General features: G+C 49.1%; 1 protein-coding gene across 1 annotated transcript; it reads right to left on the bottom strand.

The window, feature by feature from the left end:
* Window positions 1-345: 345 nt before the first annotated feature.
* On the bottom strand, window positions 346-2,230 carry LOC119347818 (reticuline oxidase-like). Its single transcript, XM_037616357.1, has one exon. The coding sequence runs from the start codon at window positions 2,228-2,230 to the stop codon at window positions 545-547; it is 1,686 nt and encodes a 561-aa protein (XP_037472254.1). The 3' UTR covers window positions 346-544.
* Window positions 2,231-15,618: the final 13,388 nt, after the last annotated feature.

Genomic DNA, 15,618 nt, shown 5'->3' with positions numbered 1-15,618 from the left:
CCATCAAAAGTCCAATCAATATATGTAGGAAGAAAAGAGAGAAACAATAAGAAGAGAATATCCTTGTGTGGATATACCATCGTAATTATCATCATGAAACAGAACTCAACTAGGAGTAGTTCCAATGAATGGACGTGATTCCTATCATTTCAATGGGCAAGAGCGGCAAAGCACCAAGTACCAAACAATTATCTCGTTTTCAGCTCATCTCGGTGGATCTACCAATCATAATTGCCTTCCTCTACAAAAAGAGAACAAATCGTCCTTCTGGACGGCACCACGACAGCAACATTGCAAAAATACAACACAGATAATGCTCTAAAGAAATGTGACGATATATGTGTATGTCCTTCCTATGACATGTCTTCTTCCCTTTGGTTTGGATGCAACTTTGAACAGGCTACCACATAGAATCTGGTCATCCCGAGGTTCCTCTACGCGTTTGCGTTACATGTTCTAGCTTGTGGATCTTGTGTAAGTGTGTTTGGCTCTATAGCTACAACAATATGATACGGTGTGGTGGTGGGATGCAACTTTGGGCTAGCTAGATGTCAGGTGCAGTACGCCTGGTCATCTGCAGAGCCCCCACGAAGAGGGGCGGAATGCTCTGGGCATTGCGGAACACGTTCTCCGGGTCGATGGTGGTCTTGGCACGGACGAGACGGTCGTAGTTGCTGAGGAAGTACCTCTCGCCCCACGTCCTCGACGCCTCGACTTCCGAGTAAAAAGGGCTGCCGTCGTCACCTATGATAGGATGAGGGTGAGCAGGAGACGGATTGTTGTTGGTGCCTAGATCAAGGTCTAGGTAGTTTATGTAGGCGGTGCGTGGGCCGTTGGACACGTAGGCTCCCATGAAGTCGTAGAACCGGCGTAGCCAGTCCATGTACTCCTCCCTGTGGTCGTCGTCGTCGGCCGTCCAGGCTATGAGATGCTGGATCCCGTGGATGTTTCCTTTGCGATGCGGGAACGGCAGGTCGCCGGCCGCGATCCGGTCCATGGCCCCGCCGTACGGGTCCAGGATGACGTAGGCCTTGGGCTGCTTGGAAAGGAAACTGATGGCTCCCTCCAGCTCGCCGAAGGGCGTCGGCCGGCGCACGAAGTCCGACTTGGCCTTGAAGTAGTTCTTATCGTGGAGCACCCGGTCCGTCAGGTCCGACGTGGTGCTCCCTTTCGGCAGGCCGGAGAAGAAGACCACGGAGTCGATCCAGCTCATCTCTCTCGGGTTCAGGTCCGACAGCCCGATCTCAGGGAACCGTGCGGAGAGTATCTCCAACGCTTCGTGGCTCCGGCCGAGGTAGAACCCTTTAAAGGTGACGGAGATGCCGGTCCGGTCAGACTCCGGCAAGCCGGCTCCGACGAACGCCGAAAGGTAGAACTCGTCGGGAAGCCACGGCGCGACGTGCTGCCATGTTGACACGAGCCGCGCCACCGACTCCACGGTGCCCGGCCGGTTGACAACGAACACGGTGACGCGCTCCGGGACAGGGCTGAGCTTGATGCGCCACGCGTAGACGGCGCCCCAGGTGCCGCCACCGCCGCCGCGGATCGCCCAGAAGACCTCCTCGCCCATGCCATCGCGGTCCAGCACGCGCCCGTCGGCGTCGACCAGCAGGGCGTCGATCACGTTGTCCGCCGCGAGCCCGTACTTGCGGGACAGCAGCCCGAACCCGCCACCGGCGATGTGGCCTCCGGAGCCGACCGTGGGGCATGACCCTGCAGAGAACGCCAGGGTCTTGTTGGACGCGACCACCGCGTGGTATACCTGCCCGAGCGTCGCGCCGGACTGTACCCACGCCGTGCGCGCTCCGGCGTCGACCCGAACGCGGTCCAGCGCCACGAGGTCGATGACGACGAAGCCGCCGGCGTCGTCCGTGGTGTAGGAGAGGCCTTCGTAGCTGTGGCCGCCGCTGCGGAGGCGCACTACGAGCCTCGCCTCCCGGGCGCACAGCACGGCCGCGCGCAGCTCGGCCAGGGACGCCGGGACGACGACGGCAGCCGGACCGTGGTGCGCACAGGCTGCCGCGAACCGGAGGTTCTGGACGGAGAAGGCCAGCGCGGCGGCGTACGCGGGCGAGCGGCGTGTGGTGACGTTGCGCACGCCGGCGGCCGCGAGGCAGGACGTCATCAGGGCGCTGTCATCGTCGTCGTTGCCGTTGCCGACGCTGCCGTGTGAAGCCGCTTGCACGGCGAGGAGGCGGAGCAGAAGAGAGAAGAGCAGGCTGATGGCCATTGACGCATGGACTGTGGTGTGTGTGTGACGATGTGCGCGTGTTTGGGGTTTTATGCAGGCCCGCGTGATTTTATTCTTTTACATGCAGGCCGGCGAGATTAGTGAAGGAGAAAACGATGCGTAACGGGCGGTTAAAAATCATTTCGCTTTGATTAGCACTATAATTTATGTGGCCGGCAGTCTGTGTTTCTACCCGTACTACATACCGACAAACACGGACACAGAATATGAGCACACTTGCACTACCAGACGCACTTGCAAACTTTTTTGTTCTTCTCTGCGTTTTAGGTACCAAGAAGGCACCAACAAACTTATTTGTTCGCCTTCTATATTTTCCTAACAGTGGTACTTTCGGTAAAAATACTTTCCGTGATAGACAATTCATATATAGTTCCCCACTTTACTAGACAACATACCCGCTTTGAAACTAACCACCAAACTACAACCCAAATATGCGACATCGCTATCAGGGTCTACGTCTATATTAGTGAAATCTTTTAATTTCGGCTATTGTGCTTTGTTGTTAACTACTCCCTCCATTCGGAATTACTTGTTGCAGAAACTGATGTATCTAGACGTATTTTAGTTCTAGATATATCCATTTCCAAAACAAGTAATTTTGAACAAATGGAGTATGAGACTATGGGGGTGCACTTTCTTAAGAATTGTTACGTACGTGGCCACGTTAGTGTGAAGAACGAAAAGAGTCGTTAGTTGGTGTCAGGACCCACGGGTGTCACCTTACCTGGCCCGGGACCGTTTGCGCCTTTTGGCTCATGTATATGATAGTGTCGCTAGCATCCATATGACAAAAAACCTGAGCCGACATGGCTAGTCGTGAACCCAAAGCGGCACCAACCTATGGGGACATGCATACATGAATCACATCGAGCATGTCGGTCAGTAGCGTGTGAATCCGGGCTGTAGCACTGGGCTAACAGGACTCCGGGAACCCGGCTGTAGCAGGCTAGGCAGGACTCCGGATGTCACCGCGTGACATTTCCCCGAAAGGCCAGACACAGGAACGAAGTGAAACACATGCCGGCCAGTCAAGTGTCCTGAGCAGTAGTGCTAGGCTAGCAAGACTCCGGTGAACCGGGCTGTAGCGGACTACTATGGCTCACGAAAGCACAAGACTATATTTCCCCATAAGAGAGGCTACCAAGAATAAACAACTAGGTTGTCGGATCCCACACATACCAAGCATTTCAGTCATACACACAATATGCTCGACATGTGTAAATACAACATGGCATCACAACATAACTTTACGACTCAAGTATTTATTCATTAGGCTCCGAGGAGCGAGATATTACAAACATGGGTCTCATGACCCAACATTCAGAGCATATAAGTCAAAGCACAAGCGGAAGCTTAACTTGTCTGAGTACAGACAACTAAAAATGAAGAAGGCTGAGGAGCCTGACTATCTACCAGACCCTCCCAAGGGTACAAGATCGTAGCTGAGGTAACAAGCTAAACGTCGAAGCCCACGTGGAACTACTAGCGAGATTGAAGTCTCTCTGCAAAACATAAAATAAGAAAACGTGAGTACAAATGTACCCAGCAAGACTTACATCAGAACTAACCACATATGCATCGGTATCAACAAAGAGGGTGGTGGAGTTTAACTGCAGCAAGCCAGCTTTGACTCGGTGGCTATCCTGAACTACGACTGCAAGTAACTCTTTGAGGTGGCGCACACGAGTCCATAAATTCACCATACCAATACACCACTATGGATCCGCTCCCGCCTCCCTGCGAGAACGCCATCCATAGCACTCACACTTATCTTGCGAGTTTTAGAGTATCCACTTTCACTTGTCTATGAACTATGCAAGGGGTCCAAGGTTCCATATCCGAGGAATCCGGCTATTCGAATAGATAATGATAACCCTGCAGGGGTGTACTTCTTCAAACACGCTCTCGCCACTTATCGCCCTGTACACGTCATGTACCTCGGCAACCTTCAAGCGGAAACCGGGCGAGGGAGTCGGCCACGACCTGACTAACCACCAAGTCTCTAGTCCAGGTTTATCACCTATTCGGGTTCCATCCGCAAGGAGATCCGGCCGGGGTGTCGCTCACGGCCCCAAACGATGTGTGCAGGGTTCCCAAGCCCACCATCCGGGTGCCACTTGGTACACCGTGCCACTGTGCCTAGTCTGTCCCAAGCCCACCTGTACCGGGTGCCACTTGGTAGACTACTAACACTACCTACAAACACCAGAAACTAGTTGCAACTCCTGGACAGAGATCAAGTTGATTAATAAGTCGAGAGAGCTTGGAGCGCCCGGAGCCCAATGTGTGGTAGTAACTGTTCATGGATCACAAACACAGAACTCAGTTTCTGAGGACGGTTTCAATGAGACAACCTACCATGTACAACTACATGGCCTCTCACCGCTACCTTTACCAAATCGTGTTCACACACTTAGCTCTCAACGGTAGGACATGTTCACCACGTTCCAATTCATTCCCGATGAATCAGACCTGACTCAACTCTAAGCAGTAGCAGGCATGACAACAAGCAATAATGAGTAGGCACATCAGGGCTCAAACAACTCCTACGCATGCTAGTGGGTTTCATCTATTTACTGTGGCAATGACAGGTCATGCAGAGGAAAGGGGTTCAACTACTGCAGCATGTAACAGTTGAATCGTTGTTGTCCTAATGCAGTAAAAGAGAGCAAGAGCGAGAGAGTGGGCTTGTATCGGAATGAACAAGGGGTTTTTGCTTGCCTGACACTTCTGAAGATAATATAGCTCTTCATCGGTGTCATCGATCACATCGTCGGAAATATCGTCGACTGAGAGGGGACGGTTACCGGCAAACAGAGAAGGACACAATCAATTCAATGCAACAATATGATGCATGATCATGATATGGCAATATGAATGTGTTTTGGGCTAATGCAACAGAAAGTCATTTTAATTGAAGTGGAATTCAAAACTATATCAAATTCCAACTCCAAACCTATTATGAAATTTGCCCTAATCATGTTTCATCCTAAACTGTGAGATTAACTCGCTCAAACATGCATGAAAATGGTACAGATGGATTCCTTGAATTTTTCTGATAATTTTTCATATATAATTTATCTTATTTGGAGTTACGGTTGAATTTCTATGATTTTTCAAAGTTTTGGATATTTTCTGAATTAAACAAATCATTTCTGATTTATTTAAAATCCAGAAAAGGATTACTGCGTCAGCCTGACATCATCATGACGTCAGCAGGTCAACAGGCCGGTCCAGGTCAAACCTGACCAGTGGGGTCCACTGGTCAGTGACCCGGGGTCATCAGTGTCACGGACATGTGGGCCAGGTCAACGCCCACGTCAGCATAGTCAACTCTGACGCATGGGTCCATCGGGATTAACTTAAGTCTAACTAATTTTGTTAAGGTTCTAAATAATTCGGTGGGGTCCGGCTGTCAGTGGCAGTGAGGTGGTTAATTAGGTGGGGAGGTTAGTCCTAATGACAGCCACGTCGGCACGCCGGAGTTTGGCCGGTGGCGACCTCAACCGCGGCGGAAGATCGCCGAAAACATTCTAGGGGCTGCGGTTTGTCGTGCAGAAGGCATCGGGGAGAAGCCCTTGCTCGGGCGCATCCAATGGGCCAGGCAGGGGGTCGCGGGGCGGCCGGAATCTCGCCGGCGACGAGTTTTGGCGGCGGAGCAACTACGGGTTTCACGGGTACGAGGCCACGTTGCACAAGCGGACGACCATGAGGCGCGCTACGGGTTCCTAGAGAAGCCCAGAGCACGACTCCATGCTTGGGTTGGTCAGGCGGGGCGGCTAGCGACGGCGAGCTTCGCGGCGGCGGCAACGATTGCTCGGCCATGGCGGGGCTGCGGTTAGAGGACGGAACAGAGGGGGCGAGCACGGGGGGAGGTGTAGGAGCTCACAAGGATGCGGCAGAGAAGGCCAGCGGGCTCGGGGACGACTTGGAGACGGAGAATCGGGGCCGGCGATCTTCAGTGCCCGTCGGTGAAGACGACGGCGATGGCGTCACTGCAGGGCTCCCGGCGTCGCTTGGAGCGGTGAGGAGGAAGAGTAGGTCGAGGCGGAGCTTTGGGAGGCGTCGGGGAGGCGAGGCGGTGGCTGTGGCCGCTGCGAACGGCGTCGGTGGCGACGGGCGCATTCGGGCGGACGCGCGCGAGAGAGACAGAGGAGGGAGGGCGCTCGAGGGAGAGAGAGGGAGAGGTGCAGGGGTCACGTGGCCGTCTCCGTGGCGCTGGGAGAGAGCCTCAGGGGCGTGAGGCATGCAGGGAGGAGGTGGCAGCCTCAGCGCACGCCGTGCCCGCCTTCGCCTCTGCCTACTGGCAGAGGTTGAAGACGACTAGCACTAGCCAGGTGGGCTGGGCCGGCTGGAGGAGCTGGGCCACTACAGTACCAGGCTAGGTGGCTTTGCCAGGTAGGTTCCTCTCTTTTTATTATTTCCTGTTTTCTATTATTCTGCAACTTTGTGGCTTTATTTAAAATATTGAAACAATCCCAAAATTCATGAAACTGCTCATGACCACTGTTGGGGATATATCCTACAGCAAACATTTCAGTTCATGAATATTTGGGCATTTGAAATATTCTATAGCATTTAAATGCCCAAATGCAAGTATTATATGATTTAATTCAGTGACCCTCTGTTGTCCTAGTAAATTGTGCACCATTTTTGTCAGGGGTTCTGGACCAAGGCAAAGATGATGAACATTTTAGAAGGGCATTTTGGGTTCAGTGAAAATGAATTTATTTGGACCCTAGTTGAATTTCATTTGCTGCTAGGGTTTATCAGCCCCTATTTCAAAGTTTCATAAAAATTTAGACATGATGCATGGAGGCTAATGCAAGACAGGCAAGGCCAGAACTGGGGCTGTGACAGCTCACCCCCACTAAACAAGAATCTCGCCCCGAGATTCAAGCGTAGGGCAAGATGAAGGGGGAACGCAAACTAACATAATCTTCACGGTCCAGGTTGCACTTCATTAGAACGTTGACACGATCACCATCTTTGTCTCGATGTATTGCTTTGAGAACTCCATCCAACACGATCACGGGAAGAAAGGGACTCTCGAAGAATCGATCTTCTCGAAGATCGAGCAACCGACGATCAACTCACAGAACGAAACATAGAAACATCTATCGAGATGAGAGACGATACACACATCAAGAATGATGGAAATGAGCATACGACAAGGTTTAAATAAGTAGCGGAATTCCCACACCTAGGAGGGTGGTGAACGGTGTCAACGTAGCGGGGAGTTGGGTTGCCATGATACTGCAACGAGGCATCTTGGGGGAGGTGACTCATGGAATTATTACCTTAAGTGGCAAAAAGAATTACTTTTGATCCATAGATCATTGAAACTATTTATACCAGCCTGAGGTAATCACAATCGATCGTTGGAAGGGTTCGAAAGAATGGCATACTCCGACTAGGATGGATGATGTGGACTACCTTGTTGAAGACAACACAAAGGATGATTTTTAGCTTATCATCGAAAATGGATGGCACCCATGGTAAGTCCACTTTTGAAGATGATCCTGAACAACAACTACTGAGGTGCAAGCTGGGAACAAAATCCAAATGTTGGGAATGATTCTGGTAACTGGGGAAGAACTCAACAGTCGAGAGTGTTTCCAACGTTCCAATGGTTATAGATCACCGAGGAAACTGAGAGCACAAGGATCCCTAAGGAACAACTATGGAGGTAAATCCTACAAAATCCTCATGGGGAGGTGGCCAACTTTCTTCAATCCAGATACTACAATAATAGGTCTTCCGGCTGGATGTGTTGGCCACGACATCCACTTTACCGGTTATCGAGGGACCAATATTATAGTTCTTGGAAAATGCTCCAATCATCATATCTGCCTGAGATTCAGATCTGGTTGGTGTCAGGATATTCCAGACTCATCGAGTCTAGAAAGGAAAATGAAAGTTTGCAACACAAATCAACGAGACGACGTTGCGAGATTCTCGGGGAATGAACTGTGATAGCAAGCTCCAAAACATGAGCTAGTTCTGCTACAACATGTGAACACGTTTTCCATGACAAGTATGACCACATAGTAGTCTTATAATAAAACACTACCGAGTTCTGGTGGGGAACCATCATTGAGGATATCGAAATCTTGTGCATGACCTAGGATAGCACAACAACTCCTTTTCCTGGAACAGGTCAATCAGTGGCTTAGTGTGCTATGGAATTCATATGGAATGAAGATGATCAGTCTATCAGACCATGGAATACTTCGCACGTGCATGACTGACTTGGGATGATTCCAGAGGAAGCAAAACTAACTTTCTCGAACTCACGGCGGCAACTTGCACCAAATGCACGTGAATCATAGGAAGTCACTTCTTTCATCCAACATATGCTTCATGAGCTAGCATGAAGAGATGCTTTCAAAAGTTTCCAACACTCGCTTAATGTTCGACAAAATCATGGAGAGGACATGGATGTTGTCGATGGGCTCAACAACAATTCATCCAGGTTTCCATATAAATGGAATTCCATAATTAAGTGAACTCGGTGATAGCATTGGTCAGACCCAAAGAATATAATGATGTATACTCGAGGAACCAACCACGAGTAAGACAACATTACGAATAGCGTTGGTTCTGATTTGATTTGACGATAGCCCACACTCAAATCAAAGTTTGGGTAAGACAATAGCACCGACAATTGATCACGAGGATCAATTGCTGAAGATATCATCTTTCTTCAACACACACGCACACACACAAGGATATCCCTTGGTGATGAACTAAGTCGGACAAGCTTCCATCTTCCAACTCTCCAAGTTGTTGTTTAGCTTAACCAACTAGCTCGGGGTATCCAGCACATATTCTTGGAGAATGGATGGTTTAGAGAAAAACCAACATGATCACGAACTCAACATAGCGATCAGGGAACAACCTGGTAATACTTTCGAGAAGATATTCAAAAAATCACAAACCACCGATATGTTACTAAGCTCGAGAACAATCTTGCTTTTCAGGCAAGACGATATGATCAGGAAGAGCGAGGGATTGATACAATCCTAACTCGTTGACCGAAGAGTGCACCAGGAAAAATGGACTAGGTAACACGATCAATCTCCGGATGATGATTCAATAACCAGCACGCTAAGAATGAGATTATTCTCCATTAACTACCGAGCAACAGGGTTGCTAGGAGTATTGATTTCACACATCATGGTTCACATGTCGGTGTTCCGGTTACAATAACACGGGGACCAAGGAATGAATAATGATGGCGAGAAGTATCACTGTATCAAGTGTTCATAGGATGGTGTGCAATTTCCATGACATTCTTGATATAAAGATGGTAATACTCCAAGGTAGAACAGAATCAAAAACTATATTGGCATTTGATTTGTGGATTACAACTGCTTTGACCCAATCCTGGATATGGATGAGGTACTGGAGTTTGTTTCTCCTAGTCATTCTGGAATAGAATGGCTTGACGAACCACAAGAGTAGTAGGCATCGATAACACGAGTGCACGACTACTCCTGACTATCAATTGATAGATGAAGGTCGGAATATAACTGGAGGGAGACAACTCAAAGGAACATACAACTTTCTGAGTTGTGGATGCATAGGTTAGTATGTCGAACAAGTTCAACATATTTCTTCCGGATAACCCATGCTGAGAGGTAGGACTGGCAAAGTCACAATTATGAATGGATAACTCCTCAGGAGTACTCTAATGGTGATATTTTGGTTCAAAGAACTTCTGCCTTAATGGTTCATGGTATTTGGAAGAAGGAAATACCATGGGCCTCGAGGACTATCGCAAAGGTTACTAATATCCTAAAGGAACTAGCAACAATATCAACACGAAGTGAACAGAATGATTCTTGGGTCAAGAACACAGGAGTAGAATACCTAGTACTAAATGGCATCACAGGATGCTTTCAAGAATGATGGCCAGAATCATCACACGGGGAACACAAAACATAGCTAGATTACTAGTTAATCTTCTGAGACACCTAGGGCCATAATACTAACTCCAACATACATATCAAGGCAACGGAGTACCTCAATAGACCGATTAGTGTGCTTAATCTGGCCCAAAGGAACATCGAGAACAGAAAGAAGGGATTTGCAAATGCATCGGACTATTTAGAAACCTGGGATGACTCGGACAGCATAACGGCTGTAAATGCTCAAAATGATTTGAGACATCCTGCAAAAAGGGTGGCATAACCACTCAACATCACAATATCAAGGTTCTAAGACCAATTATGAACATATGGAAGTAGTAGGAACTGAACTGAGGCTTGAACTCAACAATCCTAGGCAACTACGGTTTAATAACACGTCATCCTGAGAGATAGAAGAGAAGCCTAGTACTTAACCCCGTAGAAAAGATAAGATGACTCAGATCAGAAGGTCATGAGGATAAGGAGTAAAAAGAGCCTTACGTTCCCTTCCAAAATCAATTCCCTTATAGAACTAAAGCATTTCTAGACTCAACTTCGACCAGTATGGCTTGGTAATCCTACAGGCAGTCAGGCTCTGATACCAAAGCTGTCAAGACCCCGACCCTAAGTCACACCGATCTAGCATGTAACACATCATATCACTTTGCGGCCTCATGCACGGTATTCCCACAGGTGCCACCTTACCTGGCCCGGGACCGTTTGCGCCTTTTGGCTCACGTATATGATAGTGTCGCTAGCATCCATATGACAAAGAACCTGGGCCGACATGGCTAATCGTGAACCCAAAGCGGCACCAACCTATGGGGACAGGCATACATGAATCACATCGAGCATGTCGGTCAGCAGCGTGTGAATCCGGGCTGTAGCACTGGGCTAACAGGACTCCGGGAACCCGGGCTATAGCAGGCTAGGCAGGACTCCGGATGTCACCGCGTGACATTTCCCCGAAGGGACAGACACAGGAACAAAGTGAAACACATGCCGGCTAGTCAAGTGTCCTGAGCAGTAGTGCTGGGCTAGCAGGACTCCGGTGAACCAGGCTGTAGCGGACTACTATGGCTCATGGAAGCACAAGACTACATTTCCCCATAAGAGAGGCTACCAAGGATAAACAACTAGGTTGTCAGATCCCACACACACCAAGCATTTCAGTCATACACACAATATGCTCGACATGTGTAAATACAACAAGGCATCACAACATAACTTTACGACTCAAGTATTTATTCATTAGGCTCCGAGGAGCGAGATATTACAAACATGGGTCTCATGACCCAACATTCAGAGCATACAAGTCAAAGCACAAGCGGAAGCTTAACTTGTCTGAGTACAGACAACTAAAAATGAAGAAGGCTGAGGAGCCTGACTATCTACCAGACCCTCCCAAGGGTACAAGATCGTAGCTGAGGTAACAAGCTAAACATCGAAGCCCACGTGGAACTACTAGCGAGATTGAAGTCTCTCTGCAAAACATAAAATAAGAAAACGTGAGTACAAATGTACCCAGCAAGACTTACATCAGAACTAACCACATATGCATCGGTATCAACAAAGAGGGTGGTGGAGTTTAACTGCAGCAAGCCAGCTTTGACTCGGTGGCTATCCTGAACTACGACTGCAAGTAACTCTTTGAGGTGGCGCACACGAGTCCACAAATTCACCATAACAATACACCACTATGGACCCGCTCCCGCCTCCCTGCGAGAACGCCATCCATAGCACTCACACTTATCTTGCGAGTTTTAGAGTATCCACTTTCACTTGTCTATGAACTATGCAAGGGGTCCAAGGTTCCATATCCGAGGAATCCGGCTATTCGAATAGATAATGATAACCCTGCAGGGGTGTACTTCTTCACACACGCTCTCGCCACTTATCGCCCTGTACACGTCATGTACCTCGGCAACCTTCAAGCGGAAACCGGGCGAGGGAGTCGGCCACGACCTGACTAACCACCAAGTCTCTAGTCCAGGTTTATCACCTATTCGGGTTCCATCCGCAAGGAGATCCGGCCGGGGTGTCGCTCACGGCCCCAAACGATGTGTGCAGGGTTCCCAAGCCCACCATCCGGGTGCCACTTGGTACACCGTGCCACTGTGCCTAGTCTGTCCCAAGCCCACCTGTACCGGGTGCCACTTGGTAGACTACTAACACTACCTACAAACACCAGAAACTAGTTGCAACTCCTGGGCAGAGATCAAGTTGATTAATAAGTCGAGAGAGCTTGGAGCGCCCGGAGCCCAATGTGTGGTAGTAACTGTTCATGGATCACAAACACAGAACTCAGTTCCTGAGGACGGTTTCAATGAGACAACCTACCATGTATAACTACATGGCCTCTCACCGCTACCTTTACCAAATTGTGTTCACACACTTAGCTCTCAACGGTAGGACATGTTCACCACGTTCCAATTCATTCCCGATGAATCAGACCTGACTCAACTCTAAGCAGTAGCAGGCATGACAACAAGCAAGAATGAGTAGGCACATCAGGGCTCAAACAACTCCTACTCATGCTAGTGGGTTTCATCTATTTACTGTGGCAATGACAGGTCATGCAGAGGAAAGGGGTTCAACTACCGCAGCATGTAACAGTTGAATCGTTGTTGTCCTAATGCAGTAAAAGAGAGCAAGAGCGAGAGAGTGGGCTTGTATCGGAATGAACAAGGGGTTTTTGCTTGCCTGGCACTTCTGAAGATAATATAGCTCTTCATCGGTGTCATCGATCACATCGTCGGAAACATCGTCGACTGAGAGGGGACGGTTACCGGCAAACAGAGAAGGACACAATCAATGCAATGCAACAATATGATGCATGATCATGACATGGCAATATGAATGTGTTTTGGGCTAATGCAACAGAAAGTCATTTTAATTGAAGTGGAATTCAAAACTATATCAAATTCCAACTCCAAACCTATTATGAAATTTGCCCTAATCATGTTTCATCCTAAACAGTGAGATTAACTCGCTCAAACATGCATGAAAATGGTACAGATGGATTCCTTGAATTTTTCTGATAATTTTTCATATATAATTTATCTTATTTGGAGTTACGATTGAATTTCTATGATTTTTCAAAGTTTTGGATATTTTCTGAATTAAACAAATCATTTCTGATTTATTTAAAATCCAGAAAAGGATTACTGCATCAGCCTGACATCATCATGACGTCAGCAGGTCAACAGGCCGGTCCAGGTCAAACCTGACCAGTGGGGTCCACTGGTCAGTGACCCGGGGTCATCAGTGTCACGGACATGTGGGCCAGGTCAACGCCCACGTCAGCACAGTCAACTCTGACGTGTGGGTCCACCGGGATTAACTTAAGTCTAACTAATTTTGTTAGGGTTCTAAATAATTCAGTGGGGTCCGGCTGTCAGTGGCAGTGAGGTGGTTAATTAGGTGGGGAGGTTAGTCCTAATGACAGCCACGTCGGACGCCGGAGTTTGGCCGGCGGCGACCTCAACCGCGGCGGAAGATCGCCGAAAACATGCTAGGGGCTGCGGTTTGTCCTGCAGAAGGCATCGGGGAGAAGCCCTTGCTCGGGCGCATCCAATGGGCCAGGCAGGGGGTCGAGGGGCGGCCGGAATCTCGTCGGCGACGAGTTTTGGCGGCGGCGCAACTACGGGTTGCACGGGTGCGAGGCCACGGTGCACAAGCGGACGACCATGAGGCGCGCTACGGGTTCCTGGAGAAGCCCAGAGCACGACTCCATGCTTGGGTTGGTCAGGCGGGGCGGCTAGCGACGGCGAGCTTCGCGGCGGCGGCGGCGATTGCTCGGCCATGGCGGGGCTGTGGTTAGAGGACGGAACAGAGGGGGCGAGCACGGGGGGAGGTGTAGGAGCTCACAAGGATGCGGCAGAGAAGGCCAGCGGGCTCGGGGACGACCTGGAGACGGAGAATCGGGGCCGGCGATCTTCGGTGCCCGTCGGTGAAGACGACGGCGATGGCGTCACTGCAGGGCTCCCGGCGTCGCTTGGAGCGGTGAGGAGGAAGAGTAGGTCGAGGCGGAGCTTTGGGAGGCGTCGGGGAGGCGAGGCGGTGGCTGTGGCCGCGGCGAACGGCGTCGGTGGCGACGGGCGCGTTCGGGCGGACACGCGCGAGAGAGACAGAGGAGGGATGGCGCTCGAGGGAGAGAGAGGGAGAGGTGCAGGGGTCGCGTGTCCGTCTCCGTGGCGCTGGGAGAGAGCCTCAGGGGCGTAAGGCAGGCAGGGAGGAGGTGGCAGCCTCAGCGCGCGCCGTGCCCGCCTTCGCCTCTGCCTACTGGCAGAGGTTGAAGACGACTGGCACTAGCCAGGTGGGCTGGGCCGGCTGGAGGAGCTGGGCCACTACAGTACCAGGCCAGGTGGCTTTGCCAGGTAGGTTCCTCTCTTTTTATTATTTCCTGTTTTCTATTATTCTGCAACTTTGTGGCTTTATTTAAAATATTGAAACAATCCCAAAATTCATGAAACTGCTCATGACCACTGTTGGGGATATATCCTACAGCAAACATTTCAGTTCATGAATATTTGGGCATTTGAAATATTCTATAGCATTTAAATGCCCAAATGCAAGTATTATATGATTTAATTCAGTGACCCTCTTTTGTCCTAGTAAAATGTGCACCATTTTTGTCAGGGGTTCTGGACCAAGGCAAAGATGATGAACATTTTAGAAGGGCATTTTGGGTTCAGTGAAAATGAATTTATTTGGACCCTAGTTGAATTTCATTTGCTGCTAGGGTTTATCAGCCCCCATTTCAAAGTTTCATAAAAATTTAGACATGATGCATGGAGGCTAATGCAAGACAGGCAAGGCCAGAACTGGGGCTGTGACAGTTGGTCAAAACGGTGGGGTTTTGGAGGGTTTCAGGGCGGCCGATGAATATAGCTTGTCCATCGTGGTGAAGGTCACACTTCTTGTTAATTATCATGCATGTTGTGTTTGCGCTCATTTTTTTTCTTAGAATGTTGTGTTTTCATTTTTATGCACGTTCGAGTGATGCATGCATGCACGGTTACTGCACATATTGTTCACACAAAACATGGTAACAAAATACTATTCTTGGAACAAATATATATTGACAAACTCGGACACAAAATATGTGCACACTTGCACATGGGAAACCACAAGCTTATTTATTCTTCTACTCCCCGCATCCCATAATATGACGGAGGGAGGACGTTTTAGGCACGAAGAATGTGCCAACAAACTTGTTTGTTCGCCTTTTCTATTTACCTAAGAGTGGTACTTTTGGTAAAAAACACTTTACGTGACAGACTATTAATATTGTTCCCCATTTTTCTAGATAACATACCTGTTTTGAAACTAATGACTAGACTATTACCCAAATATATCACTATCAAGGTCTACATCTGTATCAGTGAAATCTTTAATTTTGGCTATTGTGTTGTCGTTAACAACAAGAGTAAGGAGGTGCACCTTCTTAAG

Source organism: Triticum dicoccoides, chromosome 1A, assembly GCF_002162155.2.
Source record: "Triticum dicoccoides isolate Atlit2015 ecotype Zavitan chromosome 1A, WEW_v2.0, whole genome shotgun sequence".
In the NCBI taxonomy this organism is placed as follows: Eukaryota; Viridiplantae; Streptophyta; class Magnoliopsida; order Poales; family Poaceae; genus Triticum; species Triticum dicoccoides.
Note: the sequence above shows the minus strand (reverse complement) of the source record. Positions and strands in the feature narration are given on the sequence as shown.

Coding starts and splice junctions, on each gene's coding strand:
- LOC119347818 (XM_037616357.1), bottom strand. CDS start 2,230: ATGGCCATCAGCCTGCTCTTCTCTCTTCTGCTCCGCCTCCTCGCCGTG.